General features: G+C 50.3%; 1 protein-coding gene across 3 annotated transcripts in view; it reads right to left on the reverse strand.

Annotated features, from left to right (window-relative positions):
- Positions 1–5,746: 5,746 nt before the first annotated feature.
- The window catches only part of SRL (sarcalumenin), a 66,227-nt gene continuing 49,970 nt past the window's right edge, over positions 5,747–22,003 (reverse strand). For all 3 annotated transcript variants that reach the window (XM_054455753.2, XM_054455752.2, XM_054455751.2), the window contains 5 exons: positions 20,842–20,943; positions 19,504–19,599; positions 14,171–14,287; positions 11,944–12,177; positions 5,747–9,350 (listed from right to left, as the gene is read on the reverse strand). In XM_054455753.2, the coding sequence (XP_054311728.1) occupies positions 8,539–9,350; positions 11,944–12,177; positions 14,171–14,287; positions 19,504–19,599; positions 20,842–20,943 (1,361 nt within the window). In that variant the 3' untranslated portion in view covers positions 5,747–8,538. The remainder of the gene's footprint in view (positions 9,351–11,943; positions 12,178–14,170; positions 14,288–19,503; positions 19,600–20,841; positions 20,944–22,003) is intronic.

A 22,003-nucleotide genomic window follows, 5' to 3' on the forward strand; every position in this document is an offset into this window, starting at 1 on the left:
AAGTCACTGCGCAAGTTCAGGTCCTTTTCGGTCCCGATCGAGGATCTGGAGATCTCGGGGCTTCCAGGTCGTCCGCCCCACAGCCCACGAGGCGGACCAACCTGCGGGGTGAGGCACCGGGAGGGCATGGCAGCCCCGGCCTCGGCCTCCTGGCGCCCTCCCAGCCACGCGGTGAAGGCCTGAGAGGACAGAGGTTCACGGCCCTCCCTATCCCACCGGCAGCGACCGCAAGACCCCGGAGCTGAGTCCGCGGCGTGAGGCGGCGGAGGCCGGGAGCGGCCTCCGCAGCTGAGGGGGCAGGGCCGGCGCTGGCGGCCACGGAGCTTGCGCTTCGCTGGGCTCGGAACCCAGGGACGCGAGCCAGCGCTGGGAGCTGGCGGAGAGGCGGCTCTGCCATCCGGCTCAGGCAGTGGGCGCCCGCCCCGCCCCTAGCGCCGAGGCGCCTCCCGCCCCGAGGCTCTCCCGAGCGCAGCGTTCTGGAAGCGCCGCCGCTACGCGTGTGCGTCTGCGCCTGCGCTGACCCCAGTCCCGGACTCGGTCCCAGGCGCGCGGCCCGGAGGGGGCGGGGCAGAGCCCGAAGGGAAGGCAGTGCGCATGCGCCGGGCGAGCCGGCCGGCACTGTCACTGCTGAACGGCCGCGGGATCGGTCCCTGTCCGCAGGGTCGGGTAATGGCTCCCTCGGGGACAGTGTGTGAGGATTCGGGCGCGAAGGACGGGGCCAGGTTCAGCCAGGTGCCTACTTTCCCCACCGTCACGACCCTGGTCCAGAACTGCCCTGCCCCGGGCCTCAGTTTCCCCACTAAGGAGAGGAGGCGTGCCGGGGAAATCTGAGGCCCTCCCCAGCCGCGACGTTTTCCCTCAGACGAAGGAAGATCGCGTACCCGGCCGCGATCACCGAAGCCTCCAGCCCTGTCCCCGCACGGATGCTGGAAGCCCGTCCACGCCGCGCGGGGAGTGGCGGCCCGGGTCCTCCTACGGCCTGGGGGCCCTGTCACCGCGATCTTAATTGATTCCCAAAGGATCCAGAGAAGGGACACATTGGCGCCTGCCTAGGGCGGGCGGGGTCCCCCGGGGGGCCAGGCCGATGGAGTGGATGGGCTTCTCCTCGCGGCCGCCTTGTGGGGCGCTGGCATCGGATTGGAGTGGGGCAGCATCGGGGGAGGACAGAGACCCCACGTTCCCCTCCACGCAGCAGACCCAAAGGGCAGGCGCTTGGCTTCTGCGTGCCACGCTCCAGCCTCCCCAGATCGCCCTAGCACAGCTGCCCGCTGGATCTTCTCAGAAACCTGCAGTGGCCTCAGGCCTAGACTCCCTGGGCTTCCCCTGAAGGCCCAGTATCCCCTAATTCACTTCGTCTCACCTTGGCTGCTCTTCCATTGCTTTATCCCCACCACACACAGCGGTCTTCCCTTGTCTGCGTCTGGGCGCCCTCGATCTTCCCGTGCTCCATCCCCCTAATCTGTGACCCACCAAACCTGCCCATCCCTCAAAGTGTAGCTAAAACTCCACTCCTTCCCCAACCAAACTCCATAGCCCCTCAGTGTGTCTCAGTATTCTCCGAAGAGCCCTGAGGTTGTGTCAACTGATTCTTCTCAACAGAAGTAATCCATTACATAATTTAACAACTTATATGCATTGATGAGGCTTTGCAAAGAATTACATTTGCAAATAAGAAAGTTCCTTGCCAGACCCATGTACCCTGATTTACAATTGTGCGTTGTATCCCTTACTAGATGGCTACATCCCCCAGGGGAGAGACTATGCCTTAATATGCAGAATATCTAAATTTTTCTGGAATCGTGGTGGGAAAAAATTAAGAAGTTTGGAAAAAATGGAAATATAACAAATATTTTTGCACTCTTCACGATACAAAATCTCATCTTTTAGTGGGTCTGAAAAATATACAGTGCACAATTTGCTGTCAGCTCTAGATTACCACAAATCAATGTGATGGAATAGAGTAGAAAGGATATTGGGATGGGTAGGAAATTGGCCTTTTGGTGTGGTTTGTCTTGCATTAGCAGAGTGAACTCAGGCCAAACTCGGGCAAAACTGCACCTCTGTAGATGCAGTTTCCCCATATTAGATTTGGGTTTAGGAATAAGAAATATCCCTGCCCCATCTACTTTACAAGATCATGGTAAAGATCCAATATGAAATGGAGATGGAGTTAAGATTTTTTTAAAGTTTTTTTTGTTCAGGAAATAATCCTCAATAAATTTTTTAATGAAAATTACTTTATATATATATATTATATACATATTATATGTATATAATATATATGTACATATAATATGTATATAATATATATACATATATAATATACATATTATATGTATATATATTATATACATATATGTATATAATATATATGTACATATATAATATACATATTATATGTATATAATATATATGTACATATATAATATACATATTATATGTATATAATATGTATATAATATATGTACATATATATTATATATATATATATTTTTTTTTTGAGACAGAGTTTCGCTCTGTCACCCAGGCTGTAATGCAGTGGCGCGATCTCGGCTCACTGCAACCTCCACCTCCCAGGCTTAAGCGATTCTCATGCTTCAGCCTACGAGTAGCTGGGACCACTGGCACGCACCACCACGACCAGCTAATTTTTGTATTTTTGGCAGAGACGGGGTTTCGCCATGTTGGCCGGCTGGTCAGCATTCTACAGACAACCTCATGTCGCATCACACTCCTCTCATTTTCTATTTGTTTTGTTTTTTAACTGAGACAGGTTCTTGCTCTGTTTCCCAGGCTGGAGTGCAGTGGTGGGATCATGGCTCACTGCAGCCTCTATCTACCTCCTGGGCTCAAGCAATCCTCCAACCTCAGCCACCTGAGTAGCTGGGACTACAGGCACATGCCACCACGCCCAGCTAATTTTGTTGTTGCTGTTGTAGAGAGGAGGTCTCACTATGTTTCCCAGGCCAGTCTTGAACTCCTGTCCTCAAATGATCTTCCCACCTTGGCTTCCTAAAGTGTTGGGATTACAGGTGTGAGCCACCTAGCCCAGCCAGTTTGTTTTTCTAATGCTTTTTTATTGCCTTTACTTTCTTCTAAAGAAAAATCATCTGAGGTGAGAGGATCACTTGAGCCCAGGGGTTTGAGACTAGCCTGGGCAAGATGACAAGACCCCATCTCTCTAAAAAAAAAACACTCAGCCTGGAGTGTAGTGGTGCCATCTCAGCTCACTGCAACCTCTGCCTCCTGGGTTCAAGCAATTCTCCTACCTCGGCCTCCCAAGTAGCTGGGATGACAGGCACCCTCCACTATGCCTGGCTAATTTTTGTATTTTTAGTAGAGACTGGGTTTCACCATGTTGACCAGGCTGGTCTTGAACTCATGATCTCAGGTGATCTGCCCACCTTGGCCTCCCAAAGTGCTAGGACTGCAGGCATGAGCCACTGCACCCAGCCAAAAAAAAAAAAAACCTTTTAAATTAGCTGGGTGTGGTGATGTGCACCTGTAGTCCCAGCTATTTGGGAAGCTGAGCTGAGGCAGGAGGATCGTTGGAGGCCAGTAATTCAAGGCTGCAGTGACCTGTGGTTGCATCACGTCACCCAGCCTGGGTGACAGAGCGAGACCCTGTCTCAAAAAACCGCACAGACACCTTTACTCCCCCAAACCCCACTTATTCACTCTGATGGCACACGGGTGATGAGCTCCTGTGTGTCAGGCACTGTGCTGAGTACCTGGCCACCTGTTTCCCCACATGCATGGACTTTACATATGTATTTGCACACACCTTACGCATATAACCATGTGTAACCCCCATGGATTCAAAGGATACATCCACTTACCCTTAAAAACACTCCATTCACGCCCCTCACTTTATCTATGTTTATCCTGGTCCCTGATTGTGCTTTCTCCGTTTTCTGTTTCTGTTTCTCTATCATCTTAATGGCAGACAATGTGAAGATGGTGAGGCTTGTGAAACAGTACATTTTTGAGGCAGATTCTGGCATATTACTTAACATTTATCTTTAAAACAGTCCTCCCTCTTCCAGGCAAGAGCTCTGGATTTCTCCCGGGAACGGGTGGAAGAGGGACGCAGGGTTGGGTAGGTGAACAGGAGTGGCCTTAGTTGGGTCAGATTGCTCAGTTGCTCAAAGACAACAGACTGCAGACTCTCCCTTTCTCCCCAGGGCCCAGTTTTTTCCCTTTCAAAACCTGCTCTCTACCTGCAAGATGGCTCACATCTCTAATCCTAACACTTTGGGAGGCTGAGGCAGGAGGATGGAATGAGGCCAGGAGTTTGAGACCAGCCTGGCCAACATAATGAAACCTCATCCCTACAAAAAAAAATGTTTTTTTCTATTAGTCAGACATGATGGCATGTGCTTGTAGTCCCAGCTACTCAGAAGGCTGAAGAGGGAGGATTGCTTGAGCCCAGGAGGTTAAGGCTGCAATGAACTATGATCGAGCTACTGCACTCCACCCTGAGTGCCAGAGCGAGACCCTGTCTCAAAAAAAAAAAAAAAAAAAAAAAAAAAAAAAAAAAGGTTAGATGTGGTGGCTCACGCCTGTAATCCCAGCACTTTGGGAGGCTGAGGCAGGCGGATCACTTGAGGTGAGGAGTACAAGATCAGCCTGGCCAACATGGTGAAACCCTATCTCTACCAAAAATACAAAAATGAGCCAAGCATGGTGGTATGTGCCTGTAGTCCCAGCTACTCAGGAGGCTGACGCAGGAGAATCGCTTGAACCCGGGAGGCGGAGGTTGCAGTGAGCTGAGATGGCGCCACTGCACTCTAGCCTGGGCAACAATGCGAGACTCCATCTCAGAAAAAAAAAAAAAAATCGAAAACAACAAAAAATCAGCCAGGCGCGTTGACTCACGCCTGTAATCCCAGCACTTTGGGAGGCCAAGGTGGGCAGATCACGAGGTCAGGAGATCGAGACAATCCTGGCTAACATGGTGAAACCCCGTCTCTACTAAAAATACAAAAAATTAGCCGGGCACTGTGGTGGCGGGCGCCTGTAGTCCCAGCTACTCAGGAGGCTGAGGCAGGAGAATGGCGTGAACCTGGGGGGCGGAGCTTGCAGTCAGCCAAGATTGCTCCACTGCACTCCAGCCTGGGCGACAGAGCGAGACTCCGTCTCAAAAAGAAAAGAAAAGAAAAGAAAACAACAAAAAACCTGTTCTCAAGCAAGATGTGAAACTCCTTCGAAGACCCCAGAAGTAAAACATAAAAATTAAAGGACCTCTGCTCTGAAGAGGACACTAGAAACAGCAAAATGTGGTAGAAAGGGCTCAGGGAGTCAAGGGCGCGTTCAGGTTTCTCTAAAGACAGGTCCAAGCGGGAGGCTCAAGTCCACACTTCGTGGAGGAGGAGATCACTTTCTGGTGAAGCCAAGGGGAGGTAGCAGCCTTACCATTCAGGAAACTTTTGTGCCCTCCTCCACTGGAGCCCTCAGGTATCTGAGGCAGCTGCGTGGATGCCCAGGGGAATGAGGCATTGAGGTGCTGAGGAGAGAGCAGTTCTTTAAGTTTCAGAGGACACCATGCTGGCCTAGGCTTCCTGGGCGGCTGAGAGAGCAACTCAGCCTCAGCCCCAAAGAAGGTCCTGGGGCATCTAGCTAACACAAGGGTGGGCAATTTCTTAATTTCCAGTCTCTCCCCAAGAAACTTACACGAGTTCACTCTACCAGATAAAAGGAGGATGAGAGACTAACCTAGCTGGAGACCATGAGAAAGCACGCGGTGTTGAAGAGAGACTGGAACTTTATTGAGACTGATGAAATCAGAACCGTAAGAACACTGGAAAGGTTCAGCCACTGTCCAGGCACAGATCCTTCCAGACACTCCTCTTGGGGGAATCTCTGGATCCTTAAGTTTCCCCCAGTTCCTAATCCCCCACCCCAAAGAGTCAGAATTCTGCTTAAAGCCCCCTCCACGGAGCTGGCCAGAAACCAGACACTGAGTATCTGTGCTGACTGATGGGCAGGCCTGTGAGCAGCAGAGACAAGAGAAGTCAGAGAAGGAACATGAAAAGGAAAACATGACGGAAAGAAAAGCCCAAGGCAGGGAGAGCACGCTGATAACGCAGCCCCCTGAAAACATATATATTGCATGAATGTATTAGCCTCATCCCAGCCATTTCCCCCAAAGCAGCGGTGACATCAACAGCTATGACAATGCCCACACAGTTGTGCCTTTTTTTTGGTTTTTGTTTTTCCCGACTACACAGAAAAACAGATCTGCCCAAGCAGCTCACGGCATGGAGGAGCAGGCAGAGGAAAGTGGGAGGGCCCATCCCCCAAGAGGGCAGATGGTACAGAGATGAGGCGAGGGGTTCTGGGGTTTGCGGAGGGTGGTTAATGAGAAGAAAAGTCCAGGACAGATTCCATCTCATCAGCCCCTATCACAGGCTCCGTGGATGCCCCTTGCAGAACTCACTTTTCTTTCCTGGTCGACTCGTTCCTTGGAAACATTGTCCTGAGTGCCCTGGAACCTCAGGTGTTCTTGTGGAAGGATCCAGGCCCTACACAAAGCCAAATGCAGCAGCCCCTGTGACAGCATGCACCAGAGTGATAACGATTCTGAGAACCGGGAATTCCTAACTCGAGGTTCTCCGCACAGACCTAACCTGACTGCCAACTGACTTACCCTGCCTGACCTCAGAGTGCCTCTCCTTCTGCCTGCCTTTCCACTGTCCTTCTGGTCCAGGATGACTTCCTGGTGCTGAGCTGGTGCATCCTGACTCCTGCCTTGTGGGTAAGGCCCCCAGGACAGCTTGTTCTCAAGAGAAGCGGCTGGCTGTGCACAAAGGAGCCCCTCGAGGCAGCCCGGGCTGGGTCTCCTGGGCATATGCACAGACTGTGCACCATGCACATTTCACCATCCAAAGGCTGCTTCTTCCTTGCAGGGCCTGCCCCTCTGCTCCCCACCACCTGCTGCGGAGCCGTGCATGCTAGCCTTGCAACACTGTTACAAGTTCTCTACTCCCTGGAGTCTATGGGATCTCCCTAATCTCTCTTGGACAACATACACACATGTTCACACTTATTGGTATTGAAGGCCCTGGCTTTCCTGCCGTGTGTTCAGTGGACATCTGCATCAAGGTCAGGCGGGAAGGTCAATGTTAAGCCTTGGTGGCCGCCGACACCAAGTGGCTGGTGCTGGTTCTGACTCCTAGGAAACTGCTCCGAGTTTTAAGTGTTGATGCATCAGGGAATGGAGAAGAAAGGAAAGGAAAAGCCATGGTGTGGAAACTGCGAAGGAGCAACTCTGCTGCCGAGTGTTTCCACAAGGGAGTTGTGGAAACAGCCTCCTCTGAAATTTGAGAGACTGGCGGCCTAAGGAAAAGGAGCAAGGTCTCCACTGTCCTCTCTGAAACCCAGCGCCTTTGGGATCTGAGTTTTCCAAGACATGCAATAGACAAAGACACACTGCAAACCAATTAACCCTCTGAGCCCTTCCACGACCTTCACTACAGTCACTTCCAAGAGTAAATTACCTGGATCCACCAACCAGTCGCCTCCTCCTGGGTCCGATAAAGGGATCGAGCCCCAGGGCCAGCTTTGAGGAACACATCAGAGAAGTGGCAGTGGGGGAGGCAGATCGTCGTCCTTCCTGGGAACTCCTGTTCTTAGTTGTCTAGTGTCCTAAACCACTGCCCTACCCCTTGAGGAAACCAGGAGCAAGTCTGGGGGATTGGCTCAAAACCCAGGTGGAGGCCGGCTGCGGCAGCTCATGCCTGTAATCCCAGCACTTTGGGAGGCCGAGGCGGGTGGATCACTTGAGGTCAGGAGTTCGAGGACAGCCTGGGCAACATGGTGAAGTCCCGTTTCTACTAAAAATACAAACATTAGCTGGGCATGGTGGTAGCATATAATCTTAGCTACTCAGGAGGCTGAGGCAGGAGAATCGCTTGAACCCAGGAGGGGGAGGTTGCAGTGAGCTGAGATTGCACCACTGCACTCCAGCCTGGCCGACAGAGCGAGACTCCGTCTCAAAAAAACAAAAACAAACCCAGGTATATTCAGACCCAAGAGACTGTTCACTGTTGAAAGTCAGCCCAAAGTTAAGAGACAGCCAAGGGCTGGGGAACAAACGTGAGACTGAGGGTGTGGAAAGAAGCCAAAATGGACCTGACAATCTCTACGACTCAGACCTTCGCTGTTTTCCCAGCTCACAGGGAACAAAGGAATTTCAGCTGCTTTTAGCTTATTTGACCCTCATTGATTTAAGATACACTAGAATTTAGCTGCTCTCTGTCCTTCAAAGACAGGACCCAGGAAAAGCAGGTGGAGGCTGACTTGCCTCAATCAGGCCTCCTCATTGAAGCAACAAGACAAGCACACAGGAATTCACAGTTTCCACTCTCCTCCCTAGACCCACGCACCTGCCCCGACCCCTGGCCTCAGTGAACTCCCAACTCTCCACTGTGTAATAATTCCTGCCAGTGTGGCTCAAAGGGTTAATAAACCGGGACTTCTCAGACAGTTAGGACACAAGCTGATTCACCAACAGGAACCCAAGAACCGCTACACCACCTAGTGCTTCCTGTAGCGATTTTTTGGGGTTTCACTACACCCTGTTTTGTCACAGTTGAGAGCACCTGGATTCTTCCCGAGCCCAAGGCTACCCAGGAGACCTGGAAGCTCCTGAGTGATGGCCCGCTCAATCTTCTCCAGAAAGCAACCTCCCATGTAGGAGCACTGCTGGGAGAGCAGTTTGAAACTGGAAATGGGATTGATGCCAAAGAAGTCCTTATAGGCCTCGCGGTTGGGAAGGTCAAATTTGCTGACATTGGTCTTTGCCAGGATGGTCTTGAAGATGTAGAATTTATCGGGATCTTCCACAATGTCCTTAAAGACCAGTTCTCCATCACTGAAGAAGGTCATTTTGTCCTTGTAAGTCTGCAGGTAGCGGTCAACCAGGAGGGCATGGATGCGGACCCGGATGGCGTGCTGGCGGATGAAGGCAATCTTGTTCTCCAGTCTGTTCTCGATCACCTGATTCAGGTCTTCAAGGAGGGAGATCTCTTCTTGGAGGAACAGTTCCTGATGGGTGTCCGGCTTATACTCTTGTGGCCAGAAGGAGCTGACGTAGACCCTTGGGGGCTCTGTGACATTGATGAGAGGGGCCAAGCTCCAGAAGAGGGCCCCGTAAACCCGCATGAGCATTTGGGTGGCCAGATTGTCAGCCTTGTTCAGGATGATCCTTATCTGGGATTCACGCCCCTTCAACTGGCGGAAGAGCATCTCCAGCTCTAGACCCACATCCAGCTTTGTTGGGTCAAAGACGACAAAGATGAGGTCAGCTCTGTCAATGAACCACTGGCACACGTCGTTGAAGGGGTAGCCTTTGGGAGACAGAAGCGAGAAGTCAAACTGAGTAGGCCTCCCTCAAAGCCCGCACACCTCCTTTCAGAACTAAACCATTCTAGGGGTTGAAAGAAGGAGCACCGCTACGGATTTTCTGGATTTCTACAGACTATTAAAAAATCAGTTGCATATCTCCTGTCCCTTGCCAATCTTCAACCAAGAACAGCCTGATCCTTGTTTTTCTTGTTGGTTTGTTTTTTGAGACAGGGTCTCACTCTGTCACCCAGGCTGGGGTGCAGTGGCATGATTATAGCTCACTGCAGCCTCAACCTCCCGGGCTTAAGAATCCTCCCATCTCAGCCTCCCAAAGTGCTGGGGTAATAGGCATGAGCCACCATGCCCCACCTGATCATTGTTTTAATCTACTGTGAAATCCAAGTTTCCAAGACAGCTAAATACCTGTTCAAAATGGAGATTGTCCTATTGTCTAAAAGGATCTGGGGCAATGGCAAAGATGCTGAGGGAGAGAAATGAGGAATTAAAAGAACATGAAAGAATGAATGCATTATTTAGGGGGAAGGAATGTGGGCTTGGCATTGAGACCTGGACTAGAATTTGAGCTTTGCCCCTGGCCAGCTGTATATTAAATGCCTCTAAGCTCTACCTTTTTAGCTCCAAAATGACAAGAAGAACAATATCAACATCTGAACTGATATAAAGATTACCATGTTGCTGTAAATATAGGACAGCACCTAAAATTCCAATCATACAGCTGGTACAGAATACATTTTAATTCCATTAGCCTCTTATTTCCTAGTTTTCTTTGCAAATAAGAAAACTGAGGAGATGAGGACTACCTGTCTAAAAACGTTGAAATCTTTTTTTTTTTTACAATAATGTATAAAATTATCCAGTGTGTAATAGGGGTACAATTTACTATTATAATTATTAACATTATTAACATTACTAATAATACTACTAATGTCATTATACCATAATAATATAATTAAATATACTATAATATTATTACTAATATTATTAATTGCTTCTAATATTACTGCTAATATCATTACTACAAGATCTATTTATAACCACAATTGAGTTGTTCTAACCATGAACTGAGATCCACCGTCTGTTCACACATTCCTGCACTGCCCTGTTCAGGAGTCTCTGCAGACAGCCTTGCCTCATGGCAGGACTCAGTGGCCTACTCCATAGCCGCATGCCTGGTGGATCTGGCTTCTAGTCTTGTGGCCTGGTTGTCAGCCTTGTTCATTAAATACATTCACACTGTTGTACAACCATCACGGCCATCCCTCTCTGGAACTTATTCATCTTCCCAAATTGAAAATTCTGTACTTATTAACAGTAACTGCCCATCTCCCCTTCCCCCCAGCCCCTGGTTAAAACCACTCTGGTTTCTGTCTTTCTGATTTTGCCTACTCTCATGTAAGTGAAGTCAGACAGGCCCAAAGTAGCATTCCCCTGCTACCTGAGGGCAAGTAGGGCTTTGAAGAAGCCTGCTAAAGGCTTATGGGGAAGCAACCCTGGAAAAGCAGAAACTGGGAATAGGAAGAGTTGAAGGTCAGGTTCAACCTACAGCAGGCCCAGGAGCGCCAAACCCAATTTAGCCAGAAGTCAAATATACTGGTACTGGGATCCAATTAGTCCAGGCCCTTGGCTACACAGGACACACAGGGCCTCCCAAAGACAACTGAGCCCCAGCTTGAACCTCTCAGAGCTGCTTGCAGAGAGGACTAGGCCCCCACTTTGGAAAATATTGCCGTCTCCAAACCAAATCAGTCCTTGGGGAGGTAGGAGGACCAGGCACTCCAAAACCCAGATGGCATTGCAGTGACGACAAGAAGGGTGGAAGTTAAGAACGCCTCTCCTGGTCTTGGGCAACACTGGGCACACTTCCTTTCCCTGCCTGCCTACCACCCACTGTCAAAAGTAGTTTTCTTTTCTTCCTTCTTTTTTTTTTTTTTTTTGAGACAGAGTCTTGCTGTGTCACTAAGGCTGGAGTGCAGTAGCATGACCACAGCTCACTGCAGCTTTGACCTCCTGGGCTCAAGCAATCCTCCCAACTCAGCCTCCCGAGTAGGTGGGACTACAGTCATGTGCCACCGTGTCAACCTAATTTTTATATTTTTTGTAGAGGCGGGGTTTTGCCATGTTGTCCAAGCTGGTCTAGAACACCTGGGCTTAAGTGATCCACCTGCCTTGGCCTCCCAGAGTGCTGGGATTACAGGTGTGAGCCACTGTGCCCAGCCTTATTTATTCATTTATTTATATGAGATAGGGTCTCACTCTTGCGCAGGCTGGAGTACAGTGGCACGATTATGGCTCACTGCAGCCTCAACTTCCTCGGCTCAAGCAATCTTCCCACATCAGCTTCCCGGGTAGCTAGGACCATAGGCACATGCCACTATGCCTGGCTATCTTTTGAATTTTTTTGTAGAGATAAGGTCTCACTATGTTGCTCAGGCTAGTCTTGAACCTCTGGCCTCAAGGGATCCTCCTGTCTTGGCCTCCCAAAGAGTTGGGATCGCAGGCATGAGCCATCACGCCTGGCCAAAAATAACTTTTTGAAACAGAGCTTACACTGTTCAGAAATGAGGGCTAAATTACCTCTTTCTTGCTGCTTGCGGTTCTCGATGATGCCTGGTGTATCCACAAAAGTGACCCTCTCCAGAAGTTTGTGGGGAACCTCAATGCCAATCAGCTTCTCTAGGAAATTCTGGCCAAACTTCTCAAGGGGTGAGAAGGAGCGGGCGCTGTCAGCAGCCATGACGATGCCCTCGATGGTTTTCAGCTTAGGCCCGTGCATGAGGACCGTGAACTCAGAGGTGGTGGGTTCAGCGCCTGGGCACATGGGGTGAGAGGTGAAGGAATACGTGATCTCTGTGAAACAGACCTACTGAGAAGCATGTGTATATGCCTGGTGTCACAGGGAGACTTTTGCAACAGAATTGGATATGTTTGCTAAGCTATTGGGGCTTTCTTTTAATTGTGGTAAAACATACATAACATAAAATTTACCTTTTTTTTCTTTTTGAGATGGAGTCTTGCTCTGTCACCCAGGCTGGAAAGCAGTGGTGCAATCTCAGCTCACTGCAGCCTCCACCTCCCGGGTTCAAGCGATTCTCCCACCTCAGCCTCCCGAGTAGCTGGGATTACAGGCACTGGCCACCATGCCCGGCTAATTTTTGTATTTTTAGTAGAGACAGAGTTTCACCGTGTTGGCCAGGCTGGTCTCGAACTTGTGACCTTAATGATCTGCCCACCTTGGCCTCCCAAAGTGCTGGGATTACAGGTGTGGGCCACTGCTCCAGGCCTAAATTTACCATTTTAATCATTTTAAAGCATGCAGTTCAGTGGCATTAAGCACATTCACACTGTTGTGCAACCATTGCCACCATCCAGCTCCAGAATGTTTTTATCTTCCCAACTGAAAACTCTGTATCCATTAAACAGTCATTCCCCATTCCCTCTGCCCCCAGTCCCTGGTTACAACCACTCTGGCGTCTCTCTCTCTGATTTTGCCTTCTTTTTATTTATTTATTTTTTTCCTTTTTGGAGCAGAGTCTCACTCTATCACCCAGGCTGGAGTGCAGTGGCATGATCTCAGCTCACTGCAACCTCCGCCCCCGGGTTCAAGCGATTCTCCTGCCTCAGCCTCCCAAGTAGCTGGGATTACAGGTGCCCACCACCACGGCCAGCTAATTTTTGTATTTTTAGTAGAGACGAGGTTTCACCATCTTGGCCAGGCTGGTCTTGAACTCCTGACCTTGTGATCAACCCACCTTGGCCTCCCAAAGTGCTGGGATTATAGGCGTGAGCCACCGCACCCAGCCGCCTACTGTCATATAAGTGAAATCAGACGGTATTTGTCCTCTTGTGTCTGTCTTCTTTCTTTTAGCATAATGTCTTCATGGTTCATCCATGTAGCAGATGTCAGAATTTCATTCCTTTTTAAGGCTGAATAATAATTTATCTATGAACAGACCACATTTTGTTGATCCCTTCATCCACTGATGAACATTTGAGTGGTTTCCACGTTTTGGCTATTGTGAATAATGCTGCTGTGGACATTGGCGCAGTGTCTTTTTTTGTTTTCTGTTTTTTCCAAATTTTCTTTTTTTCTTTTGTGAGACAGAGTCTCACTCTGTCGCCCAGGCTGGAGTACAGTGGTGCAATCTTGGCTCACTGCAACCTCTGCCTCCTGGGTTCAAGCAATTCTGCTGCCTCAGCCTCCCAAGTAGCTGGGACTACAGGCACCCGCCACCACACCCAGCTAATTTTTTGTATTTTTAGTAGAGACAGGGTTTCACCATGTTGGCCAGGCTGGTCTCGAACTCCTGACCTCAGATGATCCTCTTGCCTCGGCCTCCCAAAGTGCTGAGATTACAGGCATAGAGCCACCATGCCCAGCCTTTTTCAAATTTTGTATTTGAACACCTACATGTGGCGTAACTTTTCTTTCCTTTTTTTTTTTTTTTGAGACGGAGTCTCGTTCTGTCACCCAGGCTAGAGTGCAGTGGCACAATCTCAGCTCACTACAATCTCTGCCTCCTAGGTTCAAGCAATTCTCATGTCTCAAGCTCCTGAGTAGCTGGGATTACAGACATGTGTCACCACACTCAGCTAATTTTTGTATTTTTTTAGTAGAGATGGGTTTTTGCCATGTTGGCCAGGCTGGTCTCAAACTGATGGCCTCAAGTGATCCACTGCCTTGGCCTTCCAAAGTGCTGGGATTACAGGCATGAGTCATCATGTCCGGCCAGTGATTTAACTTTTCATGGTGCTTTTACATACAACATTCAAATCCCAACAATCACACAAGAAGATTGATTACCTGTATAGAGCTGATAGCGAGTATTTTCCAGCCCAAGGAGGTAGTTTATCATGGTAGATTTACCAACACTCCACGGTCCCAGGAACAGCACCATGGGCTTGGAGGTAATCTCTCCATCTGTGGGCAACAGGAAGTAGAAATGGAATATAACTAACAAAAGTTCACACAAGGGGTATGGCACCGTACTCCAAAGCATCTCACCGTCCATCCAATTGAGTTGTGGAATTCTCCAGGAATCAGACATGTGTAGCCCCCAGTGGCACTTCTCTTACTACGTAAGTGTGATCACCCAGTAAAAAGACACAGAAGTCATTTTTGGGCCTTTCCCAGATCCTTGGCACATCTGCCCCCATCAGAAGAAGGATCTCAGTGCATTCAACAAACCCTGATTCGGAACTCACTCTGGGTGAGGTCTCGTGGTTAAATCTGGAGGAGAAAAGCTCATAGAGAAAGGAGGACGGAGCTTCCACATGGAGAGAATCTGGGTTGAGAATGGAGGATGGATGTGGAGCAGCTTGTATAATCTTGGGTGGTCTGGACTCAGACCTTACCTGTCTCCAGCCTCTGCAGCTCTCCTCTCCTCCAACCTGGGGCTCCCCAAATTCCCAATACAGCCTAATCCTGGACTCTAGGGCCAGTGTCTCTCTCTCTCTCTCTCTTTCTGTCCTCTTTTGTTTAGAATCAGGGTCTCTGTTACCCAGGCTGAAATGCAGTGGTGCAATTGTGCCCCACTACAATTACTGGGCTCAAGCAATCCTCCCACTTCAGCCTCCCAAGTAGTAGCTAGGACTATAGGCATGCACCACTATGCCCAACTAATTTTTAAATTTTTTTTGTAGAGATGGGGTCTTGCAACGTTGCTCAGGCTGGTCTCAAACTTCTGGGCTCAAGCAATCTTCTCACCTTGGCTTCCCAAAGTGCTGGGATTCCAGGTATGAGCCATTGCACTCACCCTCTTCTAGGGTCACTCTCAAACAATAGCCTCTAAAGTCCATGGCAAATTTGCCAGTGCCCAAAACCAAACAATGAACTGGCAGTTCTTGGGTCCTGCATCTAATGTCCTTCTGAAGGCCATGTTGGGGAGATGACTCTGCAAGGGCCACTCCAGGTGGGTCCCTAAGAGGAAAATTAGATGCTCTCGTGCTTTCACATCCAGCAGACAGGGAGGGGAGGGGAGAGGCTTTCAACGTGGGGTGTGGTCAGTCTTACTGCAGATTTTCAGGCCTCAGCTCTTTCAGCTCTTCTCTGGACTACAGCACAGAGGGTCAGCCCTGCATAATTCAACACTGAAGTTCTCCAGACTCTTCTCCCTGAGGCCAGCAGGCCACCCTAAAAACACTAGGCACCCCCCTTTTGTTTCATTTATTTATTATGATTTTAATTTATTTAATTTCTTGGTTCAAAGATCAGGAATATAAAAAGGTAAACAGTGAAAAGTCTCCCATCTCCGTCGCAGTCTGCCTCAGCCCTAACACCCCCTGGAACAGGTAACCACTGCTGACTTCTTACATGTTATTTTAGACATTTTAATGCATATCTAAGCAATATTTGTAGCTATCATATTCCCCATCTTTTTTTTTTTTTTTGAGACAGGGTCTCACTCTGTCGCCCAGGCCAGAGTACAGTGGTGTGATCATAGCTCATGTAGCCTCGACCTCCCAGGCTCAAGCGATCCTCCCACCTCAGCCTCCTGTGTAGCTGAGACTATAGGCATGTACCACCAAGCCCAGCTCATTTTTCTATTTAGAGTAGAGATGGGGTCTTGCCATGTTGCCTAGGCTGGTCTCCAACTCCTGGGCTCAAGAGATCCACCCACCTCGGCCTCCCAAAGTGCTACTATTACAGGCATAAGCCCGGCACCCAGCCGTTGCCCATCTTTTTTTTTTTTTTTTTTTTGAGACAGAGTCTTGCTCTGTTGCCCAGGCTAGAGTGCAGTGGCACAATCTCAGCTCACTGCAGCCTCTACCTCCTGGGTTCAAGCCATTCTCCTGCCTCAGCCTCTCAAGCAGCTGGGACTACAGGTGCATGCCACCATGCCTGGCTAATTTTTGTATTTTTAGTAGAGATGGGGTTTTACCATGTTGGCCAGGCTGCTCTCGAACTCTTGACCTCAAGTGATCCACCTGCCTCAGCCTCCCAAAGTGCTGGGATTACAGGCGTGCGCCCCCACACCTGGCCCCCATCTTTTTACAGAGAGTGGTGCCGTATGCTTCCTCTTCTGTATCTTGCTTTCCGATGCTCTGGTCTTCCTTCTCCGAGGCTAAAGTTCAGTCCTAACCAGGTGGTGTCTTATACATAGCAGGCACGTGTACATTGCCTGAAAGCAACACCATGGCCCTGCCCCATCCCTCCCTGTCTATGAATACACAGGAGACACTCACATCTGTGGAAGTCAAGCCCTGGCTGGGGGCCAGGAAGGGATAAGGAGGCTGAGAGGGTGGCAGGAGTCCCCAGTTACAGCCACAGAGATGTCACAGTCTCTTAACACCGGCCCAGGCGACGCCAAGGAGAGCCCCAGATGTTCCCGTTCTCCAAGACAAGCCACAAACAGGGTCCTTTCCTGGTGCTGCGGTTTCGGCTCCTCACAGCAGGGGGCACCGCTGGCCTATGCAGGAGGTGGGAGGTGAGCCTGGGAGAGGTTACAAGGAAGCTGGCCAGAGACTAAGAGTTAAGAGCCAAGTCCAAAAGGCGAGTGCAGGGGCCAGGAAGTGGGCCCTCCCTGCAGAGCGCCATGCCCTAGGGACGCCGGAGCTCCTGGCCCTGCTGCTGTACACACAAGTTTCCTAGGAGGGCCAAGCCTCCGGGTCTCAGGGCCAAGAGAGAAAGAGAAAGCCTTTGGGAGGCTCCGTAAGCTCACACCAATGGCTGTGCATCTGCTACAAAGGGGGGCAATAACTGGCTCCTAGGCTACAAAAAACAGTACAGGTAGCTGTGGAACAGGGTATTCCCTGCTTCCAGCTGTGTGATCCTGGGTAACCCAGCACGTCTCTGGGCCTCAGGTTCCCCTCTGTAGAGCAGGAAGAATACAAACCCTATTATACCCTGGCCACTTACAGCCATCCAGAGCATCAAATGAGATCATATAGAAACAGCCAAATTAACACAGGGAAAGATTTCTAATCTCATTCAAAAAACAATAAGATACCATTGCTAAATTTTTTAAAGATGAGTAACATTTTTAAATGGCATTGCTGTTGGGAAACAAGGACTCTCATCTACTGTTATTGTGAGTACAAATTGGTATCATGGGAGACAATATGGCAACAACTAACAAAATGTTTAATTCCAGGGTTCCAATTTTTTTTTTTTTTTTTTTTTTTTGAGACAGGGTCTCACTCTGTCGCCCAGGCTGGAGTGCACTGGTGCAATCTCAGCTTACTGCAATCTCTGCCTCCCAGGCTCAAATGATCCTCCTGCCTCAGCCTCCCGAGTAGCTAGGACCACAGGCACATGCCACCATGTCCAGCTAGTTTTTCTTTTTTTGAGATGGAGTCTCGCTCTGTCACCCAGGCTGGAGTGCAGTAGCACAATCTCGGCTCACTGCAACCTCTGCCCCCCCCCCAGTTCAAGTGATTCTCATGCCTCAGCTTCCCCAGTAGCTGGGATTATAGGCACACACCACCACACCCAGCCAATCTTTTTATTTTTAGTAGAGGCAGGGTTTTGCCATGTTGGCCAGGCTGGTCTCAAACTCCTGGCCTCAAGGGATCTGCTCGCCTCAGCCTCCCAAAGTGCTGGGACTATTGGTGTGAGCCACCGTGCCCGGCCATAGGATTGTTTTTAAAAGCACTATGAGCCATCACCCCAGGCCCAATTTGTGTGTGTGTGTTTTGTTTGTTTGTTTGTTTTGAGATGGAGTCTTGCTCTGTTGCCCAGGCTGGAGTGCAGTGGCACAATCTCGGCTCACTGCAACCTCTGCCTCCCGGGTTCAAGCAATTCTCTTGCCTCACCCTCCTGAGTAGCTGGGATTACAGCCGCCAGCCACCACGCCCGGCTAATTTTTGTATTTTTAGTAGGTTTTAGTAGGGATGGGGTTTCACCATGTTGGCTGGGCTAGTCTCGAACTCCTGACCTCATGATCTGCCCGCCTTGGCCTCCCAAAGTGCTGGGATTACAGGTGTGAGCCACCATGCCCACCCCTAATTTTTATATTTTTTGTAGAGACGGGGTCTCACTATGTTGCCCAGGCTGGTCTCAAACTCCTGGGCTCAAGCCATCCTCCCACCTCTGCCTCCCAAAGTACTGAGATTACAGGCGTGAGCCACCAGGAGGGTGCTGGTTTTCCCAAGCATGGCGTGGTCACACAGGGGAAGAGCACACAGCCGTCAGAGGGAAGGAGGGAGGTCTCCACACATACAGCTCACCTAACAGGATCCCACGTTTGTAAAAACAAAAAACGACATCCATCTATGTGCTCACACATGCAGAGGAAATGCTTGGAAGTCTTCACTGTAACGATGGGTTTCTCTGGGAGTCGAATTAAAGAAGTTGGAGGTCAGCCGGGAGCGGTGGCTTACGCTTGTAATCCCAGCACTTTGGGAAGCCAAGGCGGGCAGATCACGAGGTCAGGAGATCGAGACCATCCTGGCTAACATGGTGAAACCCCGTCTCTACTAAAAATACAAAAAATTGGCCGAGCACGGTAGCAGGCGCCTGTAGTCCCAGCTATTCGGGAGGCTGAGGCAGGAGAATGGCGTGAACCTGGGAGGCAGAGCTTGCAGTGAGCTGAGATCGCGCCGCTGCACTCCAACCTGAGTGACAGAGCAAGACTCCGCCTCAAAAAAAAAAAAAAAGTTGGAGGTCAAGAATAGAATTTTTATTTTTCAACGTATACTATTCTGCACTATTTGAATTTTTTGCAACAAGTGTGTCTTATTTTTATTATTTTGAAAATCAATTTTGTAAAGAATCCAGGCCCAAGGGAAGCAGAGAGGACGGGCAATAGGAGGGGAAGGAATGGAGGGATCAGAGGACTCAGGCACCACCCGTGAGTAGACAGGGGGCACCTGTGGGCTCTGGAGCACAGGAGGGATTGAAATAGGCATCATCGCCTTTGAAAACTCAAATGTGCATGACTGAAGCATAAAGGCTTAAAACCAAAATGCATCTGTAACACCCTGGTAAAGCATCGCGCTCTGCTGGTGAAAGGGTAGTCCCGTGATGGAGGTGTCGTCCTTTCCAACTCCCAGGGGGAGCCCAGACCCAGACCCACAAGTCCTCGCACACATCATGAATGAGATCCTGAACCTTTGTGGGTACCGGGGGAGACCGGGCTGGTCAGCGGTGTGGCCCCGCTGACAGGCCTGTGCCGTACCTGTGATCTCAAGCCCTACCTGTTATCTCATGCTGCCGGAGCTCATTGTACTTGTAGGACTGCTCCAGAGGCTTGATGGATGAGTGGTAGATCTTCCGAAGCCGCTGCAGCACCGCTGGAGACAGAGGGGGCCGGGGGAAGAGCATCAGGCAGGTGCGATCCAGGCAGCTCCTCCATTGTGGAGGGGCCTCACCACCCAGGGCAGCTCCACCCCTGCCTGGTGGGCAGCAAGTGCTGTTTGCAGCCCAGTGACTGTGCAATGTATTTGCATTTGGGGAGCTGGCCCACATCTCAACCTGCAAAAACCTTCAAATGAAAAGGCATTCTCCTACCCACCCCCAAAGCTTCCTGAGCTGTTTGGTTATTTTATTTTATTATTTATTTATTTTTTTAGAGACAGGATCTTGCTCTGACACCCAGGCTGGAGTGCAGTGGAGCAATCGTAGCTCACTGCAGCCTCTAACTCCTGGGCTCAAGTGATCCACTCACCTCAGCCTCCCAAAGTGCCGGAATTACAGACATAAGCCACTGTGCCCGGCCTGAGCTGTTTTTTCAAAACCTCTCTCCTCCTTCCTCACCTCAGTAGTGTGTCTGAAACCTTGTCTCGGCCTGCTGCCTCACTGCAAGCCCTTTCTTTGGTGGATGAGAATTTCCTCTCTGTCGCCCACCTGTGTGTGCTCCCTGAGGCTTAGAAGGCAAGGAGGCCCAGCACCCAGCAGGCCCGCAGAACGGCACCCTGGCCCTGGCCTTGGCCTGTCACTGTACTCCCAGACACTCCTGGGAGGGGTGGGGTCAGGTAACCCAGGTGGCCTCTTTCTAAGAGGAAGCTCCCTGCTGGGAGCTCACAGTGGGGAGGCCTATGGGGTGATGAGTCAGGCTAGCGAGACTCTACCCCTCGATCCGCCACCCTCTAGCTGTGCGCCAGGAGCAAATTGCTGCTAGCCTGAGCTCCAGTTAGGTGGCTCATTGATTAAGAGGAGACGAGCCCTGCTGCAATCCTTGGGTTTCAAAGATAAAATGAAACACCACACGTGAAACGGCTTTATAAACTAAAAATCACAGCAAAGGAGATGGCCCCAGCACAGCATGGGGCCGCGCTGGATTCGCCCACACCGGGCCATCTGCTTGGACGGCCCTTCCTCATCTGTGCCCACCTGGAACCCCGAGGCTTGAACCTTGCTCACAGAGCCTCCCCTACGAAGCCTCCCACCTTCAGGGCTCTCCTCTTCCCCAACGTCCCCTCCGGCCTCCAAGATACCACCCGGCGCACCCTCGCTCTCAGGAGCCTCCAGGAGCCTGTCTGGACCCTGGCGGCCGGGCTCTCCCAGCCCTGGGCATATCTCCCTGCCCTGGTTACCAGAGTAGTCATCGGATGGCTTGTCCTCATTCAGCATGAGGGTCTTCTCGATGTGGGAGCGGTCCCTCAATGGGGCTTCTTCATTTGCATCCTCCGTCTCTTCTGTGGAGAAAAGCAGACAGCCAGGTGAGAGCAAAGCTAACAGCTGACTGAGCTCTGCGCCCTGGAGCGGCACACGAGGTCTGGGCCTCGAGCAGGGGCTCAGCAGGGTCTTGCCAAGTTACACTGGACTGAGTTCTGCCTTTAGGAAGGAATTTGATCATCCAAACTCTATGAAGCTCCATGTGCAGTGTATTCGCATTCGGGGAGCTGGTCCACATCTCAACCTGCAGAAACCTTCTTATCTATTTATTTCATATATTCAACAAATATGCATTGAACACCTTCGCCACGCCAGGCACTGAGCATCATGCTGGGAATACAGTGGTGCCCAAAATAGGCACAACTCCTTAGACAGCTGCTCTTAGTCCAGTGGAGTCAGAGATGATAGTCTTTAAAGTAACGCTAGGGCCAAGTGCAGTGGCTCACACCTGTAATCCTAGCACTTTAGGAGGCCCAGATGGGAGGATCACTGGAGCCCAAAAGCTGGAGACCAGCCTAGGCAACACAGCAAGACCCCATCTCTACCAACAAAAACTTTCCAAGCAGTGGTGCACACCCATAGTCTCAGCTCAGGAAGCTGAGACAGGAGGATTCTCTCAGCTCAGGAGGTCAAGGCTGCAGTGAGCCATGATCACCCCACTGCACTCCAGCCTAGGTCACAGAGCAAGACCCTGTCTTAAAAAATTAAAAAATTAAAACATCAAACATCTCAGGAGGCTTTAGGGGTAGGTAGGAGAATGCCTTTTGGCTTGAACTCCAGCCTGGGCAAAAGAGGGAGACCCTGTCTCAAAAATAATAAAAGTAATTAATAAAATGTAATCATCACAGATGATGAGGTGGCCACAGAAGGAACCATTCTGAAAGCTAAGTGGGGGTCAGGAGTGTGCCTGCACCAGTGGTCTCAGCAGCACGGTCAGAGAAGGCCTCCCCAGGTCTCTGCTGGGGAGTGAGTTAGGTGACCAGAGGAGAGAAGCATTCTGCGAAAGCCCCAGACAAGCCTTGTTTAGCAAGAAGCAGGAGAAGGGGTGTCCGGCTGCAGTCAGGGAGGCCTGGGTGCTGG

The sequence above is a fragment of the Pongo pygmaeus genome, chromosome 18 (genome assembly GCF_028885625.2).
Source record: "Pongo pygmaeus isolate AG05252 chromosome 18, NHGRI_mPonPyg2-v2.0_pri, whole genome shotgun sequence".
NCBI lineage: Eukaryota > Metazoa > Chordata > Mammalia > Primates > Hominidae > Pongo > Pongo pygmaeus.